This window comes from Sylvia atricapilla, chromosome 1, assembly GCF_009819655.1.
Source record: "Sylvia atricapilla isolate bSylAtr1 chromosome 1, bSylAtr1.pri, whole genome shotgun sequence".
NCBI lineage: Eukaryota > Metazoa > Chordata > Aves > Passeriformes > Sylviidae > Sylvia > Sylvia atricapilla.
This window is the reverse complement of record NC_089140.1, coordinates 91,100,757-91,122,306: the sequence shown is the minus strand read 5'-3', so window position 1 is coordinate 91,122,306 and position 21,550 is coordinate 91,100,757. Positions and strand designations below refer to the sequence as shown.

At 38.1% G+C, this 21,550-nt stretch overlaps 1 protein-coding gene across 1 annotated transcript in view; it reads left to right on the top strand.

Moving 5' to 3' along the window:
• Positions 1-2,188: 2,188 nt before the first annotated feature.
• ELP2 (elongator acetyltransferase complex subunit 2) overlaps positions 2,189-21,550 on the top strand; it is a 41,004-nt gene continuing 21,642 nt past the window's right edge. Inside the window, exons 1-8 of the mRNA XM_066327644.1 lie at positions 2,189-2,335; positions 2,435-2,513; positions 4,196-4,284; positions 5,756-5,906; positions 7,115-7,192; positions 11,273-11,337; positions 19,840-19,906; positions 20,758-20,892. Of these exons, the coding sequence (XP_066183741.1) occupies positions 2,204-2,335; positions 2,435-2,513; positions 4,196-4,284; positions 5,756-5,906; positions 7,115-7,192; positions 11,273-11,337; positions 19,840-19,906; positions 20,758-20,892 (796 nt within the window). The 5' untranslated portion in view covers positions 2,189-2,203. The remainder of the gene's footprint in view (positions 2,336-2,434; positions 2,514-4,195; positions 4,285-5,755; positions 5,907-7,114; positions 7,193-11,272; positions 11,338-19,839; positions 19,907-20,757; positions 20,893-21,550) is intronic.

Sequence of the window (21,550 nt, the reverse complement as noted above, 5' to 3'; positions counted from 1 at the left end):
TATCTCAAACTGGCTGGGAAAGCACCCGGAGGTGTGCCAGGACCAGCCCCACAAAACCCTGCAGCATGGGGCCACAATGCCCTTGCCCCCTCAGGCATGACATAACCCCTAATCTCTCCAACACAAGCAGTACCTCAGTAGAACTGTTTAGAGGACAGCAAAAGCAGCAGTCTATCTACTGGTCAAATTAACTTTTTGTGTCACAGAGGAGTCTCTCACCCAGTCCATCTTGGACAAGCCTACACTTATGCCTACAATCACAGCCAGAGCCAGCTTTGTTCCCACAGCAACAGACGCAACTCCTATAACATGACCCAGCTTTTTGGCAGTGCCCGACCTCCTTCTGCCGGAGCCCTGACTCCAACCCTGGCAAGGCCTGCTGAGAAGGGGTTGCTGTGCAACCTGCCTGCTGCACAGCCATCCTTGGCAGCTCAAGACAGCACTCCTCAGTCAAGGCATGCTTTGATGGCTGGATCCATGCATTTTTCTGCAAGGAGTCATTTGTTCCCCTAGCAGCTAACATTTCTGGCTGTATCTTGTGTGTGATCAGGCACAGCTTCCTTCCTCTCATACCCACTGGAAAACAACTGTGCCTATCTGCAATGTTTTTGTGTCAGGTTACAACGCTGCAGACAGCCAGGATTCAAGAACACACGGGGAGATAAAGGCTCAGCTGGAGAGGTTTAGGGCCCAAAATGCTCCATGTGCTATGCAGAGTGTTTCCTCTGGATGCCTGCTTGCCTTTTGCTGCTTTCTCTTCCTGCCCCCATCTCCTGCTTCATTCCCTGCACAGCCCTGTAAAGCCAGCTTTGCCTTCCAGCCCAGACTTCCCAGCGTTTCAGTTCAAATATTTCAGGATAACCTAGGTGGGATTTGGGGACAGGAAGCACATCTCTGTTTCTCTCTCATTCCACACTCATTGCAGAACTCTCCATTTACACTTCAGCCTGGCTTCTGCTCCAGGGCCTTCGGCATGTGTGGGGCAGCGCATTTGGAGGCAAGAGTGGATGTCTTGAAGATCCTGCTGAGACTCTTACCCAGCCTTACAGTGGGGCAGCTGTTTGTGCCTGTGGCTACTGGGAGCTGGCAAAATCCTTGAAGCCCTGAAGCCAAGTGGCTGATAGGATTTGAGCACATCTATACCGTGTAATGCCCTGTACTGTGACTCCGTTTCTCAAAGCCAGTGACCATGCAAGTAAAACTAGAATGCTACTGCAGTATTTATTTTTTCTTGTTTTGACATAAATTTCTTGTGCAGAAAGAGCAATAAATAAATCAAAAAAATGCAAAAAAAAAAAAAAAAAGTAACAGATGGAGCTCGCTAATTGCTTTGTTCTCAACTTTTTTTTTCCCCTGAAAAGCAAAGGTATTCAAACATATTCAGATCAAAACATTTAGTCTGGCCATTGCTCAGTTGCAAATTCTCATGTTTTCCATGACAGAGCATATACATCCCGACGTCAGAGACTTAATTTGAGCATGATTCCTGATCAGGAGTTGGCTTCACAGGTGATGGAATCAGCCCAGGAAGGGGTAACAGCGGCATGACTCCGGATACTGCAGGTACCCAGCTCTCCCGCAGCTCCGGTGGAATCCACCTGGTGAAGGGTCCCAAGAGCAAACCCTATGGGGAGCGGCTGAGGGAGCTGGGGTTGTTTAGCCTGCAGAAAAGGAGGCTCGGGGGAACCTAATGCTCTCTACAACTCCCTGAAAAGCCGCTGTAGCCAAGCGGGAGTCGCTTTCTTCTCCCAGGCACCCAGCGACAGGACGAGGATACAGCCTTAAGCAGCGCCAGGGGACATTTACGTTGGTGATTAGAAGGGATTTCTTCACAGAAACCAGCAAGCAGAAAAGTCTTAAACTTTTCAAACCCTTGAGGTCGCAGCAAGAACTCCCACCCCCACAGAAAATCCCCACAGCAGCCGGCGCCGCTCCGCCAGGGGGCCCATCAGGCCCCGCCCCTCGGGCCCCGCCCCTCGGGCCCCGCCCCTCGGGCCCCGCCCCTCGGGCCCCGCCCCTCGGGCCCCGCCCCTCGGGCCCCGCCCCTCGGGCCCCGCCCCTCGGGCCCCGCCCCTCGGGCCCCGCCCCTCGGGCTCCGCCCCTCGGGCTCCGCCCCCTTCGGGCCCCGCCCCCTCGGGCCCCGCCCCGCGCGGGGTCGTTGCCATGGGAGCCGCGCGGGGTCGCGCACGCGGCGGCGGCGAAGATGGCGGCGCCCGTGTCGCTCTGTCACATCGCCTGCTGCGCCAACAGGGCGGGCGGCGGCGCCGTGGCCTGGGGCCGCGGTGGCCTCCTCGCCTTCGGCAGCTGCCATGACGTCGTCCTCTACGACCCGGCGGTGAGCTGATGCGCTGTGGGGTGGGGCCGGGAGCGGGACCGGGACCAGAACCAGGACCAGTCCCTCACGCTCGGTGCTGTCTGTCTGTCTGTCCCGCAGGTGAGGCGGGCGGTCGCCGCCCTCCGCGGCCACGCCGGCAGGGTGAACTGCGTGCGCTGGGCCCGCCGGCGGGACCGCGGTGAGTAGCGCGGCCTTGTCCCCCCGGGCCGGGCCGGGGCCGGTTCCCCGCGGGCCGAGAGCTCTGCTGCCCTCGCAGGGGAGAGCGGGGGGGAGGCCCGGCGACAGCGGGGCTGCGCTGTACACTCAGGGAAATGGGGGACTGCGACGCTTGCAGTACGTCCTTTCGCCTTAAGGCCAGCTTCCCGATAGGGATTGTCACAGAATCATTTAGTTTGGAAAGTATCTCTGGGGTCATCGAGTTCAACTAGACCATGGCACTCAGTGCCACGTCCCGTCTTTCTTTAAACACGTACAGAGGCAGTGACTCCACCACCTCCCTGGGCAGCTCGTGCCAATGTCTGAGCGCCATTGCTGTGAAGACATTTTCCTTGATGTCCAGCTTCAATCTCCCCTGGCGCACCTTAAGACTATGTTCTCTCGTCCTGTCACTTACTACCTGGGAGAGGAGACCGACCCCCGCCTGGCTACTCCCTCCTTTCAGATGCTTGTACAGAACGATAAGGTCTGCCCTGAGCCTCCTTTTCTCCAGGCTAAACACCCCCAGCTCCCTCAGCCACTCCTCGTAAGATGCATGTTGCAGACCCTTGTCAGCTCTGTTGCCCATCTCTGGACCTGCTCCAGCACATTATTGCCCTTCCTGAATTGAGGGGCTCAGAACTGGACGCAGTACTCGAGGTGTGGCCTCATTTTAAGAGATGAGTCTACAGGAATGCGACCTGCCAAGCCCAGGTGAGCTGCCTGGTGAGTGAGGGGATCTCTGCTCCCGGCCCCACAGCCGAGGGCACCCCAAGGAGGTGTTTGCCTGGGGCTGCCACAGCTCACCCAGGTCGAAGGCTTGTGCTGCTTGTTCTGCTACCAGTCTGTTTAGTAAGGTTTGGAGTTTTGACTTTGCAAACTGATTTTCAATGATTTTGCAGCAGTCTCTGGGTATAAAGCTCTGGAGTTGCATAGAGGTTATGTGCTCAAAAAAAAAAAAAAAAAAAAGAATTTTTAGAGATAGATAGAAATGTTTGAGACATTTATGAGGCTTTTGCTGGATAGTAATTCCAGGATTTAACGTTGCTTAGGGCAGGCTGTTCATTGGCATATATTCTTCCTCTCAGGTGTTTGTGGAAACTCACAGAAAAAGAGAAATGCAACTGTTGATTAGACTGTTAATGTAATGTGCTGCTTCTTTTTTTGAGGAGTATTGAGGTGCAAACATTAGTTTTTAATAGTGATATAAACTGCCATCCTTTCAACGACTTGCACTAAAACATATTCTTCTTAAAAATTATTAAAATAAGTTATTTTCAGGGAACTTGGGAATTAAATTTTCTTGTGAGGCTTTGAATTCTGTTTGTTTAGATTTCTCTTGCTTTATTTTTCTGTCTTTCAAAAAGACCGAACAAATATCCAACAGATTAATTTACGCTGTTGGATTTGAGAGTCTTTTGGAAAGGTATTTTTACCACTTTCATACAGAACTTTAAATAGTCCTGTGAATTTCCTCTTTAGGTTTTCTTAGGGAGTATCTCTTCTCTTAACGTGTTCTGCACAGTGCAGTTCCTATTAACCATACTTCATTTTGGTGGAAGCTTTGGTTACCAGTGATGCTTTGTGAGTAGTAACCAGCAGAACTGCTTATGTTGCTGTTACAAAGTTAAGTGTACACTGAACTAACCCAAACATATTTTTTAGCTTCTGAAACAGAGTTAATTTCTGGTGGATCAGATAAACAACTTATTCTTTGGCAATGGAAAGATACAATAACATGGAATAATAATCAGGTAAGCAGGCATTACCTCTCTTCAAATCTCCCTCTGCACTGGGTTCTCACATATCACAGATTATCTGTTTTGTCTGTATTTCTGGTTCATACTATTTGTTTCACTTGGACTGTTTTTGGTTTTTTATTTTTAACCGAACCCGGTGTGTATATGCTTGAAAATCTTGGTACTCTGCCTTGCTATGTTTTACTATAAATGTAGTTTCCTGTTTTCTGTGGTTCATCTTTTTCAGATCAGCATTGGTAAAGAAATTAACTAACCTGTCAGTCCTTGAGTGGATTTGTTTAGGTGTCTGAAAGACCCTGTTTGTCTGTTATTGACTCATCAGCTTTCTGATCTCACATGGCCGTTTTCTCTAAACCACCTTCAAACCAGGAGGCTCATTCTGAGCTGACATTTTCTGTACTCTTCTTCCTTGTTTCCTTATATCCATTTCTAGTGATTTGTAGTCAATCTGTGCAACAGTGTGGGATTTGTATATAGATAGTCTTACCAGGATAATATGTAAGTTGAAGTAGATGTTTAACAAAAATGAAAATAAAAAAAATCTTTGCAACAATTGGCTTTTATCAGAGAAGTGGAGAAAGGTAAGGAGACCTTACTTGCTTATTTATTACTTGTACTGTAGAATGTAAGGCAAAAGATTCAATGTTGTGTGAAAGAGCCTTCAGAATGACCTGAAATTTTAATGGCAGTTCTAGACCAGTGTAAATTCTTAAAAACAAAGTTCTGTATTGAACCAATTGAAAATTCTTACTGGGGCCTACCAGGCTACCAGGTATTTTGGGAAGAGATGTCAAGTCTGTCCATGATAACATTTGGATAAATGCTGGGTGACTTCTGGTTGCAAAATTAAAAGCTTCTCATGGTGATCTTTGTGTTTATGAGGAACAGATTGCAAATCGAATCACCTGTATCCATTGTCTAAATTTAGCGGTTTTGTTTTTCATGTTGGCATTTTAAAGGAGTAAAAAGCTGTTTTGGTTTGTGAGAACATGCTAAACATTTCTGCTAGGGTTGCTATAGCTGCTGCTTATTCCATTGTGTTCTCTGCTCTGTTTCCTTCACTAAGGTTCTCCAAATTTTTATGGGATGTTCCTTAGAGTGAGGGACAAGAGAAGGAGAAAAAGGAAGGAAAACTGCTCTTCCTAACTTCTATACTATTTCCAGCTTCCTTCAAGGAAGGGTGAGGTTTGTATAGTGTACAGAGGGACATTTAATTCTGTTCAGCTTTGAGCAAAATCCTGTGAAGTTAATATTCATTGCTGCTGTATCCCTTCTCTGGGTTTCCTGGAATGTGCTTCAGCTTAAGCTGTGCTTAGCAGACACTCTGTCATTACAGGTATAGAACTCATTTTCAGTATTAAGTGTTTTTTTGTTTTTTTTTTTTTTTTTTCTAAAATGGTTTTAAAAATTCTCTCATGTAAGTTACTGGAATTTAAGCCTCTGTAAAATTTTCTCATGTGTTTAGCTTGTGAAGAGCATTCCTCTCAAAGGCCACACAGATGCTGTTTTTGCTGTGGATGCTGTCTACCAGTCAGACGAACCTGATTTAAATCTGCTAATAGCTTCTGCAGCCTCTGACTCTACTGTAAGAATCTGGTCTTGGCATGGTGCAGAAGGTAACATTTTTTTAATGTTGGGGATAACATGGTGGCTAAATAAGAATGATGAATGCTTATCCATTCTGTATTAAATACTAACATCTTGTATTGCAACTACATTGATTTCTCTTCGGAGTTTAGTACATCAAAGCACTGTATTACTCTTTGAAAGCCTTGGGTCAGATTTGTTCTGCAGAATGATTTATCTTTATATTTCATCAGGGATGTGTGGCCTGAATTTACTTTTTTTAAAAAAGATTTATTCACATTATGATAATCTGAACCATTGTTTTGCTCAGCAATGTGGAGGTAGACTAACCGTATGCATGTGTGAAGTAAAATTACACAGTGAAATGATTAATGCTGGCATTGGAAAGGTTAGGTTTAACTGCTCACTTGTTTTTTCCTATTGGCTTGAGTCCAATGAAGTTTGGGATAGCGGGATCTTGATCTTCTGTTGAACTAGGCCTTTGCATGGAAATATGGGAAAACGGCATTCTTAAATACATAAGAAATAAATTGGGAAGATAATAGAGATTTAAGGTGTTATTTGCTGGTTGAGTTATAGTGACTGCATTTCTTCAGCTACTCTCTTCCTTGTCTGGTGTATTTGAAGATTTCATATTGCCTTGCCTACATGAGAGAGGTAGGAGTGCCAATCTACAGTCCCATGTTCCAGAAGGCATTTTTGGTGCTCCCAAAGAGCTCCATGAAGTCCCATCTTTTCCATTTTGTCTTGCTGGTGTGGGTTACAGTGATAGAGGGACTAATTCTTTGAGTGTAGAGAGGTTTTTCTTCTGCTATCCTCTTGTTTATTTTGATCTGGATGGCTTACTAGTTTAACCATTTCCAGGATCCTCAGGGATGTTTATAGGTTTTTCCTTATCTCTCTAGCCACTGTTGTAGCAAATGGATTCAGTTTTATCTTCCGTGTTGGGAACGCTCTTGCCACAGGATATATTTTGTAATATTTATTGCTTCTGGTGTGTTACCACATTAAAGCTGTTTAGATTTGATACTCAGTGTTATCTTCTAACTCAAATAACTGGATGAATTTTTATGGCCACACAGAAGATGATATTCTTGTTTAGGCTTCTGAAAAAAAGTACATTTTTTCAGCTTCTTAAAATAAAAATAGGTGGGAAATTTTTACTATATAATATAGAAGGAGATGACAGTAATAGTTACAGTGGATGAGATAAACACTGTCTGTTCCTGTTTTTCAGCTAAATGCATTGAAATTCTGCAATTTGGAAATGGATTTGTTATGGATGTCTGCTTATCCTTTTTGCCTGGCAGTGATGGTAAGTAAAGCTGCACCTCTTTAATATCAATGCAGGAAGAAAAATCTAAGAAATCCCCCAAACAGATTTTCATTTGACTGACTCCAGACCTGTGTGCCACGTTTTTGTTTTCTATGAAATCTGCTTAAATTGATTCTTGTATCGGAAGATTTTCTCTGAACTCTTCTTAGAAATTAAAAACACAGACTGATTATAGTGTCTTCAAAATGGCACTCGGAGTTATTTAGTCGAACCCTTGCAATGGAAAGCTTTAAAATGGGGTAACAATGCTGTAAATGAATGGGATAGGATGATGCTGTTAGTTCCACCTCTTCCTCCTGGTGCATATGTTTGTTCTTCTTGTTTGAATTGAAGGGCAAGATTCAGAAAAAATCTGAAGGCCTGAAAACTGTAGGTTCCCAAGCAGTGTTTGTCACTTGTTCAGTCTTAAGTTTGAAAAATTTGAGATGTTGAACTACTTTAACTTCACTGTTCAGTACGGTTTATGTAGCTTTCTATTAACAGAAATGTTAGGTTTGGTAGGCTGTCACAGACACAATCCTTTTGTGCAAATAGGTAGAAGCTTTTTTTAGTTAAAAAGATGTATCCTCAAGCCAGATACAAATGTTGAATTAAGTTTGTGTTTAAGTATCATTAGAGTCTTTCACTTGGATCAAGGCCTGCCAGGCTCCCAACTGGAAAAGTGCTAAAGTTTCTTACTGTATCTGGAATTGTCAGCTCTTTGCTGCATGCATTCCACACTGATGTGTTGTTTTGACTGTATGCCTACAAGCATACTTTATTCTTTGGCTTTGATAATTCTGGGAGGTATGAAAACTCTATCAAGATGTGTTGTGCCATTTGGAAATGCCAGAGTCTGTTTTCAGAGCATGTCTGATACCAAAAGCAGTGTCTGTACCACTAAAGAACATTTACGTCTCTCTCTTTTCCTGTAAATACACTAACGTGTGCTTGTTGAGATGAAGTTAAAAGGCTTGAGGGTAAATTAAAATCATTACTGCAAGTGTGAATATTCTTTAGAGGTGAAGTGCCTGTGGTGTCTGTGACAATAACATTCATATTGCAAAACAATAGATTATATCTTCATTTATGGTGCTGTACAGGTAGAAAATTCTCACTGTAACACACTAGAGCATCTGTTCAGTGTTGAAATCATGTTGTATATAAGAGGAGTAACCATGCATTCTGAAAACACCATATATTAAAATTATCATATTAGCTCTTAAAACTAAATGTTTCTGAAACTCAAATTGCATGAAATGCTTGAAGCTTTTTGAGTGATGGAATAGCAGGAATTTGGTTTTCCAGAATCCCCAAAACCAGCAGTGCTTAAAGTTACATTGAGAGCAGGACAATCCTTTATTATAAACTCTCCCCATCTTTATTCAGATTAGTTATCCAAAGCAGTACAGTGCTCAAAAGCTGAAAAAAAGTTCTTTATTTTTCTCAAGAATGAAATTATTTTCAATTTGCATAATTTCAATCTGCAAAAAAATTTTATTTCTATGGAATTAAAAATTTTTCTAGACATTTGCTGTTTCTTATTCCAGTTCCAATACGAATGACCTCTGCTGCTAAAATTACCAAGAAATAGTTTAGATTTTGAACCATAAACGTATAGAAATCTGTAGAAATTTTCCTGTAGAAATCTGTAAAGGGGCTTTTAATAAAGCATAACCAGGTTTTCTCCCTGAACTTGACATAGTAGTCCGTATAGCTGAGGAGTATGTTAATTCTGAAATCTAAATAAAGTAGCTTAAAATATATTATTTAAAATATCACTGCTGATCATTTGTCAGAAACATTACTCTCTAATGGCAATTTGGAATTTTAATGATCTTCAGGGAAAAATGATCTATGATAAATTTAGGAGTTGCTCAGAAATCTTTATGAAGGCTGAGTTATCAGCTGCACAGAGATTCAAAGGAGCTTTTCTCTTGAGAACAATCTGCATTTCTTAAATCAGGAACTAAATAGAGAATTACTTTTCTGAAAATCATAAACTACATTTCCTGAAGCATTTACAGTAACCTTTAATTTTACCAAGAAAAGAAATTTGAGGCTTGCATCGAAAATTGATTAATACGCAGTGGATGCTTTGACTTTCAGAAGACATTCCTAGTGCCTAGGATTTTAACTGATTGTCCTTGAGAATAAATTATTAAAAAATTGAGCCACTTTTGTCAAGGAGTCAAATAGGGAACACTGATAGAAAACTGCTCATAAAAACCAGAGCAGTCATTTGCAGCTGGAATGCGGTTCAAACACTTTCTGGCAGCTTATTTGTTAAGGAGTTTATGTACATTTACAGTTTAGCCTTGAAGAAGAGCTTTGTGCAGTTTTGGTTGCTTGCTTGCTTTTTGCCTTGCAGTGTCTGCACAAACTCTGATTCTAAAATGCTGGCAATAGGATTTACTATTTTACAAATCCTCTTTGTCTATTTGGCATATAATCTGATTCTTCCTACCACCTGGATAATTGTCATGATGTAGCTTGGCCTCTAACAGTAAATAATTGTCTCATCAGAACTGAATTGCAACAGGTGAAAAATTAAGAACAAGTGAATTTGGAAAAGCTCTACTTATCCAACTTACTTTTCTTATTTCCTCTGCAGGAATTCAATCTTAATAAGATCGAAATTCTAATACCCCAAAGCATTTATTTGCACAACTACCTACTAGTCGGTTTTTGCCAGATGTATGTTTCTTGAGAGAACTTTTTGACTGAAAGTATTTGCATCTGTTTACAACAGCAGCTTAAACAAAATTCTCTCTTTGGTTTTCTTAGTTAAAGTTTCATTCCTCTGAGTAAATATGTAGTTACAATAATGGCCCATAAAATGGGTTTCTCAGGTAAGGATGATATTGTCTTCAAGAACATCCATTGTATTGTATTTTATGGAAGAAAAGGTTACTCCTGTCCAATTTCTGTGGACCTGATGACCAAAGCAGCTTATCACCTTCAATCCAAAGGTTTAAGAGAGGAGGAGATGGAGGTGAATTGTTACTTAGATATTGGAGAGAAAAAGCAAGTAGTGGAACTATAAGAATGTGGAATATGACTGAGAAGTGCAAGAGGGGCAGTGGATAACTAGGCACAGATTTGGTACAAGTAGAAAGAAGAAATTAGTGCAGAGGATAAACATATTATGAATATTCAAGTTTTTTTTTTGTTCTATCCATAGTAAAGAGAAAATTAACTGTATGAAGGAATGTCATGGAGGCTTTTTTTTTAAAGAAGTAGTTGATTTTAGTGAAATTTAGTATCGTGTTTTTTATCCAGACTTGAAAAATGCAATTGTCTAGCCCTTAACTTATAACTTATTTCTTCATAGTTTTATACTAAATTTATTTGCTTTTACTGTTTCAGTCCCTAGCAGTAACACTTCTTCCTTATGATTTAAAGAAAAAGAGTGGAGTAAACATTAACTGTTTTTCCTCATCGTCTTCTGTTGGAGAGAGGAACTAATACACTGTCTAACTTCTCTTTTTTTAACCTCAGGCATAACTTTCTCTGGTTCGATTCAATAGACTTATAGGGCTTGTGCACTTTTTAGGCTACCAGTGGAAGTCAACTACTGCTCAAGGCTACTCAAGTCTTGAGTGAAAAATGTTTCATTGCTTTCATATTCTTGGGTACAGGTAGTGGTGATCTATTTTGGGTCTTTTTATTTCCTGTATAGTAATTATGCTACCTCTATCTAAACCTACCTTAGTTTGATTTAGGAACTTGAACTGCCTTAGTTCTGAGTAATTTTGTTTTGTTCCTTCCTTCTTCTGTATTTAGAGCAAATGCCTGTTGATATCAATAAAATATAATTAATTAAAATTCTTAGCATCTTAAATATTTACAGCTATTATTTGCATGTCAAAATAACTTTTGAGTTCTGTGTTTGTAAGATACTAATTTATTAGGGAGCAAATGTAAAAAAACATTAAAAAAGTGGTATCCACACTTGCCTGTCTGTTACTATTGTTATATTTTCATATATTTCTGTATTGATTTTTAAATTATTTATATTTTTTCATATCCTAGAATATTAGATCTTATACAAAATGAAGACCTTTTTTTCCTTTCTAGTACCAATACTGGCTTGTGGTGGTGATGACTGCAAAATAAGTTTATTTATACAGCAGAATGGTCAGGTAATTACAATTTTTGTCTCAGAGCATTACTGAGTTCTTCTTTTGAAATGTGCTATTGATGCTTTTCAAGTTCTTCAGTGAGTCCTTTCTGTCTTTACATATCCGTCACATACAGCAGCTTTTTTCAAATAGTTCATCCATTTTTCTGGGTAACGGTGAAATGCACATACAGAATATTGAAGTGGTCAGTGCATGAAAGTGTTAGTTTTTCCTGATTTTTTCCCCTATGTGAAGATAGCCTGTTTCTATTCCCACTGATACAAAATAGCTGGAACTGTCCTTCTTTTTTAAGTATCCAGGCATTGAGTTGTTCATATGGAAATGATGTTACTTTCATTCTATAAATTTTTATAATAAAACTGTTATGACTTCTATCTGAGGACTTTTATGTTTGTTTTAAAGTATGCCCTTTATGCTTGACTGCTTTTGAACATCAAAAAAAAAAGTATTTTTAGGAGTATCTGATCTTACAAAAGCACATATTTTTCATGTGTTATTTGGAAGCTGGCAATTTTTAGTTTTTCATACAGATAAATTTTTCTTTTCAGCAGTAGAAAAACATTATGTCCTCTCTTGCATCTGTTCAGAAGTTTGTTAGATTATAAAGCATGTGTTGAATGTTGGACTATTTTCCAAAACAGAATTCAGTATCACTTCTTTCTTTCTCTCACTCCCTTAAAAAAATCTCTTCAAATCACAAATGCTCTCTCAATGCACCAGCTACCATTTAGAGCCTCCCTTTGAAACTGGCATATGTAGAACCACTTAGTCTGCTGCATTTGCTGAGATACACTCCCTTTAGGGATTAAAGAATAGACATTCTTTTTTTGAGAGAGAGAGAGAGAGATAAAAGCTACTTTATAGATAATTTTACCAGTTTGTGCTGCCATGTATAGTAGTAAGATTTTTTTGGTTGCTGTTGCCAGTAAAATAAGTACTTAATCTCGTTCTTCTGTGTTTAATGATTTCTTGACCACTCTGTAGAAAAGAAGGTTGCTTGGTTAGATTTTCGATTTTTTTTTTTTTCTTTTTTCCTGTGTAGTTTGTGAGTTAGGTCAGTTTAATGAATTCTCTGGAAATAAGCAATGGCAGAATGCCACTGCTGATTCTCAGTGTGTTAAAGACATTTATCTCAGGGACTGTGCAGTTGGTTTTTTTCATTCAGAGTTTGAAACTTGTTTTCATGATTCAGGTTAACAGATTACATACAGCTTGACTGCCAAAAATGTTCAGAGATACGTAACTTATTTTGCCCATTGTTGACCAAACTTTCCAGTATATTGTTATTGTTAGTCTGCAATTTTAAAAGACAGTCAGTCTGTGGAGGGTAAATGAAGGTAGCTTTAATAAACAAATTCCCTCCTAAGCTTCATGAGCAAGTTTGTGCTATCTGTTTTTGGAGGTAGGAAACTTTATTTGTACAAGGGGTGAGCAATTTTGTTTTGCATATGTTATTTTTCACACTTTGAATTTCAGAAAGTATTTTCACCAGCTGTTGTGGCAGAGTTGGCATTCAGAATATCTCTTAAATGAGGTGGAACTTCTTCTTGGTGTCTATCTTAACATTCCAGAAAATCTCTGGATTAAGCTAAGTGGACTGTGCAGGCCTCAGTGAGAGCCTGTGTTGTGCTTTACAACTATTAACAGAATTAAAACATGCTTGCAAGCCTTCTGATATGAATTCCTTCCTAGCTGATAAATCTCGTTCATCAGGTTTCCTCACATCTGCTGGCACCTTTTTAATGGCTTCTCAGCATTAAAGGTGCTTGAAGGAAGTTTTGCTATAGGCTTGCCATCTTTTACTGGAACTGGGCATGGAACAGTGATTAGAATCTTAGCTCCAGTATCATTCCCTTACTGGTAAGGGCCTGTAGCTCTGTTCAGTTAATTCAGTGACTCTTTTAAAGCACTTCCTTTAGGTAACATCCTCAGAAAGGTTGTTACAAATGTGGGTATGATTCCAGAAGTGGAACATGCATTCATAGCAGGGCATTCTAATGAAACTTAAAGGGCACTGTTAGACTCTGAGGGACGATGAGGCATCTTTACTTAGCTAATTCAGGCTACCTTTTGGTAAACTCATTAATTTTACAGTCAAAATGTATTTATTCATTAATAACTTATTGGTTTTTAAAACTGAGTGGGCACACTTTACATATTTTGAGACTCCCTACCCATAGATCCCTTACTGTGTTTAATAGTAGAGAGAAAATGCTTTTCTGACTTGTTGGAAGAGGGTATTGATTTATAAAAGTATCCAGGGAAAAATCTTTCAGAAATCGTAATATGTTTTCCTGCTTGAGATATAATATCTACAGATGTGGCCTATGGAGGGCAAGTAAGTAAACCAGCAGACTAAACTGGATTTTTAAACCAAAACATTTCTGTTGGAGCTTTTCTGTTTTTCTGAGAAGATGGTGCACTGTGTGTTTTGGGTTCCACCCAAATAGTTTGGCCTAATTGAGATGTGGGATAGGGGGATGAATCAAAGATAATTCTGGCTCTTTCTGACCTATTGATATTAACAACTGCATAGAGGAGAGGTATCACATTTAGTGTTTGCTGGAGAAAAAAATGAGAAGATTTGGACTACTATTGCCAAATTTACCAAACTGCTATTAGCCTGGTCCTGGTCCAAAGTGTGGGCAGGTTTAGTTGTGCAGAGAGTGCTGGGCATGTCCACAGATTCATTCATTGTGCTACCTGCAGAACAGCTTTATTCTTTGCTTAAAAAGAAAGCGACCAGATTGCTGCTAAGCAACAATGTTCAGAGATTAGGTGAGAGGCATGGGAAAGCCTGTGAAGTAGAGTCAGAGCAGGAGGTTTTGTTTGATTTAACTGTTGGTACTGTAACTTCTTATGTATCCAGTGAGGACCAAGTGGTAACTGAAACAGAGAACAAATATGAGGCTATAGAAACAAAATCTGTAAAAAAGAGAAAATGACAGCTCAAAATATGTGTATATAAGCTCGATAATAATAGAAACTTTGACTGAATCACCTAAAAATAATGACTGTGTGCATCTGCACAAACCTTTATATTGATTCAATTTTAGAACTCAATACATCTGAAGAAACTGAATATAGGATGCCAAGAGACATACACTTCAAAAAAAAAAAAAAAGGGCCAAAATAATAAGAATCCTAGCATAGCAACATAGACTACTCCTTGCTCAGTTTCAGTTGACACTGAAACTTTTTTATTATGGCAAACAGTATCTTGAAAATTTTGACTGAATCACAGAATCTTAGAACATCTCAAGTTTGAGGAGACCCATAAGGATTGCTGGGTCTGACTCCTTGCTCCTCACAGACTGCCTAAAACTAAATCATGACTAAATCATGTTTTCCAGCCACAGTAGTGACACTGCTCAGATGGGTGCAGAGCGGAGGATGATATTATAGGGATGGGAGAGACAGCAGCACAAGTTTCTTGTTTCAGGGGCTGGATGCATTTGCAGAGGTTTGGGGTATCTCTCCTCAGCAGTGAGGCCTCATACACCATCTGATGCTGGTGTTACTGCTGTGAGTGAATATGAGGTAATTGAATTCAGCAGCCTCTACCTTAAATCATGTGAATAGTTCAATGGGACTATTCAATGTAGGCATATACAAATAAAAATTATTACAGACTTCTAGCTAACTGGTTAACTATGCTTGTTCTACAGTACAAAAGAACTACGTGCTTGACTTAAAACTAAGTAGTGCCTAAACAACTGTTTGAGAAATAACTTAGAAATCTGGGGTGGTATTAATAATCTCAAAGTAATTAGTTTTTTGCTTTTAAGGGAAAACAAATGGCTGCTTTTCTTACTAGTTCTCTTTGATGTAAGATGAGGAGGGTAATTAAAAAAAAACCCACACCACAACACCTTGAAAAGGAAAACCGATTACTTATGTGTTTAGATTAATATTAGAGTCAAGTTTCAGGAGATATACATGCTGTTCGGCATAAAAGGAACCATAAAAGAGAAGGGTGTTAGCAGCAGTTCAGCCTGAACCAATCATTCAGTTAGAAATAAATTTACCAACTAACCTTGATTACTATAAAATACTGAGCATTTTGTCAAAGATCACATAAATTAATAAATAAATGTGTTTTATCTATTATCTGAATTATCAATTGTTAAAGGTTTTTTATGTATTGCCATAAGCATGTGGTTTTCAGAAGAATCTTTGGGTTGCTGTGTCATCTCACTTCCTGGACTGTTCCTTTCAGCCTTTACACACAACCTGCTGGGTGTTTAACATAAACATCTGTCAGGAATGCCCCATCTGGAAGTGCCAGTGGTTGCAGAAGTGACCAGCCAAATGAGGCTTAGGTGGCTATGAGAACACATTCTTAAGACCTAAACTTTCTCATTTGGAAGTATCTGATCAGCTTGGTCTGATCGTGTATCCTGTTCTGGTTATGTATCTCATATATAGGTGGGTCTGTAATTTTAGGGACATTTTATGAGGGCATGTAGTTACAGGAGAAGGAGCAATGGCTTTAAGCTGAAAGAGGGTAGGTTTAGAGTAGATATTAGGAAGAAATTCTTTACTGTGAGAGTGGTGAGGCACTGGAACACGTTGCCCAGAGTAGCTGTGGATGTTCATCCCTGGAGAGGCTTGAGGCCAGGTTGGATGAGGCTTTGAGCAGCCTGGTCAAGTGGAAAATGTCCCTGCTCATGGCTGGAGAGGGCGAATCTAGATGATCTTTAATGTCCTTCCAAACTAAACCACTTCATAATTGTGACTGCAGATGTATGATGAGGAGAGGCAGAAGTAATACTGTTTGATGGGAAGGTGATTTTGGAGAATATCAGAAATATTGGATCAAAGAGAGAGAGGCATCAATTTCTGAGTATGGATGTTTTCATATGCATACAAATTATTCCTTTTTCCTTTCTTTTTTTTCCCTTTTTTTTTTTTCCTTTCTTTTTTTTTTCATTTCTTTTTTTTTTTCCTTTCTTTTTTTTTCCTTTGTTTTTTTTTCTTTCTTTTTTTTCCTTTCTTTTTTTTCCTTTCTTTTTTTTCCTTTCTTTTTTTTCCTTTCTTTTTTTTCCTTTCTTTTTTTTCCTTTCTTTTTTTTGCTTTCTTTTTTTCCTTTCTTTTTTTCCTTTCTTTTTTTCCTTTCTTTTTTTTCCTTTCTTTTTTTTCTTTTATTTTTTTCATTTCTTTTTTTACTTTCTTTTTTTTCCTTTCTTTTTTTTCCTTTCTTTTTTTTCCTTTCTTTTTCTTTCCTTTTTTTTTCCTTTCTTTTTTTTCCTTTCTTTTTTTCCTTTCTTTTTTTTTCCTTTCTTTTTTTTTTACTTTCTTTTTTTTTCCTTTCTTTTTTTTTTCGTTTATTTTTTTTTTCGTTTGTTTTTTTTTCGTTTGTTTTTTTTTGCTTTGTTTTTTTTTAATTTATTTTTTTTTGATTTTTTTTTTTTTTTCTTTCTTTTTTTTCCTTTCTTTTTTTTTCCTTTCTTTTTTTTTCCTTTCTTTTTTTTTCCTTTATTTTTTTTTCCTTTTTTTTTTCCCTTCCTTTTTTTTCCTTTCTTTTTTTTCCTTTCTTTTTTTTCCTTTCTTTTTTTTTCCTTTCTTTTTTTTTCCTTTCTTTTTTTTTCCTTTCTTTTTTTTTCCTTTCTTTTTTTTTCCTTTCTTTTTTTTTCCTTTATTTTTTTTTAATTTATTTTTTTTTACTTTATTTTTTTTAAATTTTTTTTTTTTCCTTTTTTTTTTTTTTCCTTTCTTTTTTTTTTCCTTTTTTTTTTTTTCCTTTCTTTTTTTTTCCTTTCTTTTTTTTTCCTTTCTTTTTTTTTCCTTTCTTTTTTTTTTCCTTTCTTTTTTTTCTTCCTTTTTTCTTTTTTTTTTCCTTTCTTTTTTTTTCCTTTCTTTTTTTTTCCTTTCTTTTTTTTTTCCTTTCTTTTTTTTTTCCTTTCTTTTTTTTCCTTTCTTTTTTTTTCCTTTCTTTTTTTTCCTTTCTTTTTTTTCCTTTCTTTTTTTTCCTTTCTTTTTTTTCTTTTCTTTTTTTCCTTTCTTTTTTTTTCCTTTCTTTTTTTTCCTTTCTTTTTTTTTCCTTTATTTTTTTTTCCTTTCTTTTTTTTCCTTTATTTTTTTTTTCCTTTATTTTTTTTTCCTTTATTTTTTTTTCTTTCTTTTTTTTTCCTTTCTTTTTTTTTCCTGTTCCTTTTTTTTTCTTTCTTATTTTTTTCCTTTCTTTTTTTTTCTTCTTTTTCCTTTCTTTTTTTTCCTTTCTTTTTTTCCTTTCTTTTTTTTCTTTTCTTTTTTTTCCTTTCTTTTTTTCCTTTCTTTTTTTCCTTTCTTTTTTTCCTTTCTTTTTTTCCTTTCTTTTTTTCCTTTCTTTTTTTCCTTTCTTTTTTTCCTTTCTTTTTTTTCCTTTCTTTTTTTTCCTTTCTTTTTTTTCCTTTCTTTTTTTTCCTTTCTTTTTTTTCCTTTCTTTCTATCCTTTCTTTCTATCCTTTCTTTCTCCTTTCTTTCTCCTTTCTTTCTATCCTTTCTTTCTCCTTTCTTTCTATCCTTTCTTTCTCCTTTCTTTCTATCCTTTCTTTCTATCCTTTCTTTCTATCCTTTCTTTCTATCCTTTCTTTCTCCTTTCTTTCTCCTTTCTTTCGCCTTTCTTTCGCCTTTCTTTCGCCTTTCTTTCGCCTTTCTTTCGCCTTTCTTTCGCCTTTCTTTCGCCTTTCTTTCGCCTTTCTTTCGCCTTTCTTTCTCCTCTTTCTTTCTCCTCTTTCTTTCTCCTTTCTTTCTCCTCTTTCTTTCTCCTCTTTCTTTCTCCTCTTTCTTTCTCCTCTTTCTTTCTCCTCTTTCTTTCTCCTCTTTCTTTCTCCTCTTTCTTTCTCCTCTTTCTTTCTCCTCTTTCTTTCTCCTCTTTCTTCCTCCTCTTTCTTCCTCCTCTTTCTTCCTCCTCTTTCTTCCTCCTCTTCCTTCCTCCTCTTCCTTCCTCCTCTTCCTTCCTCCTCTTCCTTCCTCCTCTTCCTTCCTCCTCTTCCTTCCTCCTCTTCCTTCCTCCTCTTCCTTCCTCCTCTTTCTTCCTTCCTCCTCTTTCTTCCTTCCTCCTCTTTCTTCCTTCCTCCTCTTTCTTCCTTCCTCCTCTTTCTTCCTTCCTCCTCTTTCTTCCTTCCTCCTCTTTCTTCCTTCCTCCTCTTTCTTCCTTCCTCCTCTTTCTCCTTCCTCCTCCTCTTCCTTCCTCCTCTTTCTTCCTTCCTCCTCTTTCTTCCTTCCTCCTCTTTCTTCCTTCCTCCTCTTTCTTCCTTCCTCCTCTTCCTTCCTCCTCTTTCTTGCTTCCTCCTCTTTCTTGCTTCCTCCTCTTTCTTCCTTCCTCCTCTTTCTTCCTTCCTCCTCTTTCTTCCTTCCTCCTCTTTCTTCCTTCCTCCTCTTTCTTCCTTCCTCCTCTTTCTTCCTTCCTCCTCTTTCTTCCTTCCTCCTCTTTCTTCCTTCCTCCTCTTTCTTCCTTCCTCCTCTTTCTTGCTTCCTCCTCTTTCTTGCTTCCTCCTCTTTCTTCCTTCCTCCTCTTTCTTCCTTCCTTTCTTCTTTTGTCATGGATTGGAAGAGAGACCTCAGTTGCTGACTTGTGCTAATAGCAGAGGCTATCATTTTCATAGCTCTAAATAGGTCTAGGTAAGGGATTTAGTAGAATATAATGCCAGAAGTAATGTGATAAGTTATTCATACTAAACTACACTAGTGTTTTAACTGTAACAGTTACTTCAGGCTTTTTAATTCAACTTGGAATAAAAAAATGTCATGGAAGTAGGGCTGTTTCTGGGCAAAGAAAAGCAGAAGTGGGTTAAATGCTAAGTAAAGAGTAAATAGTAGTACTTGAATCAAAATAAAAGGGTATTATTACATATGTTATTATTGAAAATAAATTACTAGTAAAAGTTCTTAAAAGGAAATCCGGATTGTGTTTGCATTCTGGTGTTCCTGAGCCCATGTTCATGCTGAGTTTTCCATCTGCAGTTCTTGATGTTCTTGCTTAGAAATTTTGTCAATAAATTTAAGAAACTTAGAGAATATTTCCAGCACCATAAGTGATTCTTATTACTCATATTCTATTACAAATTTATTCTTGAAATAATTTCAAGGCATTTACTCTTCTTTTTATACTTCATTTTACTTGTATTCATTTTCTTCATCATCTGCAGTTGCATCCACTTCACAGAAATACAAGATATTACTTGTCACATCAAACCTGCCTGATAAACTTAAAAAAAATTCAAATGTATCACAGAAAGACTGTAGCCTCTTGAAAGTGTGCACCTTAAATTCACATCATTTCCTGCTCATAAATGGGAAATGCCATGATGTTACATGTGCTTATCCAATGGTGGCAAAATCAAAAGGGCTCATCTCGAATCTTTGTGTAAATTATAATCCTCAGTAGTGGCTTATATTTTTCCCTGTTTCAAATAATAGAAGCTATAAATACAAAAGACTTGGAAAAATAAAGCTTATTGCTGATATGTGCATGGTAATTAGGTGCATTTCTGTGATGTAACAGGAGTTTTTATTCAGTTTCAGAAAACATTAATACTCCCTGGCCATGAAGATTGGATAAGAGGCGTTGAGTGGGCAGTCTGTGGTCAGTATCAAAGATGAATGAAGTGGATTAGTGGTTTAAGCAGTACTAGTGTTTTACCCCTCCAACAGATGACCTTGATGCACTGCAGCACCTGAGCTCTTGTGGTTGTGATGTTGGTTTTCCTGAGATGGTTGTAATTAATGTTAACAATCAAGATGAAACTTTGTATCCTTTTAAAACATTTTTCTTGCTTGTTTCAGGTATGTTTACTTGACTGGTACTTAAATGCAAACAAATCGGGGTTTTAGCAACTTGTCGTTTTCAATACACAAATGTCTGTATCTGAGTGAGGAAGAGTTGGCTGCTTTTTCAAAGTGGGGAAAGTAGGGGAAAATAGCATGTTTATCTCTTTTTTTCCCTGCTTCCCCTGCTGCCCTTTTTTTTTTGTTTTTTTCTTTTTTTCTTTTTTAATTGGGAAATTAAGAGGAGAATCTTTTCAGACATTAATTAATTAAATAGTTACTGCAATGACACAAAAAAATGGAGTTGGAGGATGCGACAAGCCTGGAGAAAGAAAAGGAGGAAAGGAGATTTTCACAAGTATTGAGACTGATGGAATTCCAAAAGCAAAGGCCATAAATAGTAGGGAAGTATATGTATAAGGTGTACAATGCTCACCATATCTTCCACATCTTACAAGCAGGGACATGTTCATAGTGCATTATAAAATAGTGGAGAATTTGAGTGGGAAAGTGAATTGATGTTGAAATAAAAGAGTGGACTTTTTTATGATACTGTGTACAACAGGAAAAATTGGGATAATGTTGTTAGGTGCTTGTAGGTTAGTCACAGCAGTGATTGTAATGAACATGTGGCTCAATTTTTTTCCTTCTTTTTCTGAAAACAAATAGGTGAAGACCTTTTCTTAGCAAGCTGCGCTCAGGACTGTTTGATAAGAATTTGGAAAGTATGTACGAAATTAAAGCAACTTCCAGAAACTGAAGATGATTCCATAAAACTAAAGGAGAATGTTTTTACTGTTAAAGGTAGGTAACAGCTGTAAAATTCTCTGGCACAACTTTTCATTTGTGTCTCTTTTCATGGTTCTGGGGAAGCTTACAAGGTGGCTACCACCTAGTTTTGTTTGTTTCATGTTGACTGCATTACTTTTAGCTGTTAAAAAAGCAGAATTACTGTTTTAAAGCCAAAAGTTAATGATGTTTTACAAGAGATGGTAAAGCAGTGAGAGAGCTTAATACCAACATGGGTTGTTATTCTTATGCATATTCCAAATACAATATGTAGCACGTGTACTTGTCTGTGGGAGGGAAGCTGTTGTGTAGTTGTTCAGTTTAATAGCCAATCTTTCATTTACTTTTTGAATTCAATGAATTAAGAGGTGCTGCTATTACTTAAAGATTAGAAACATAGAGATAAGTATGTGCAGGCTTACTTTATGGTCATTTAAATTGTTTGGCAACCTAGTTAATATAATGAAGTGTGTATGATGTTAGGTGTAAAAAGTGCTCATGATGCTTCCTGCAAACCCTGATTTGTTGTTTGAAGTATCTTAATGTTTGTGTTTTCAGTCATTTAGAGGTGCAGGTATGTATAAGAGTATACATAGTGCCGATTTAGGACATTTATTTCAACACTGCTTGAGAGTTCTCTAGGAATTCTGAGAGACCCCTCTGAGGCAACACA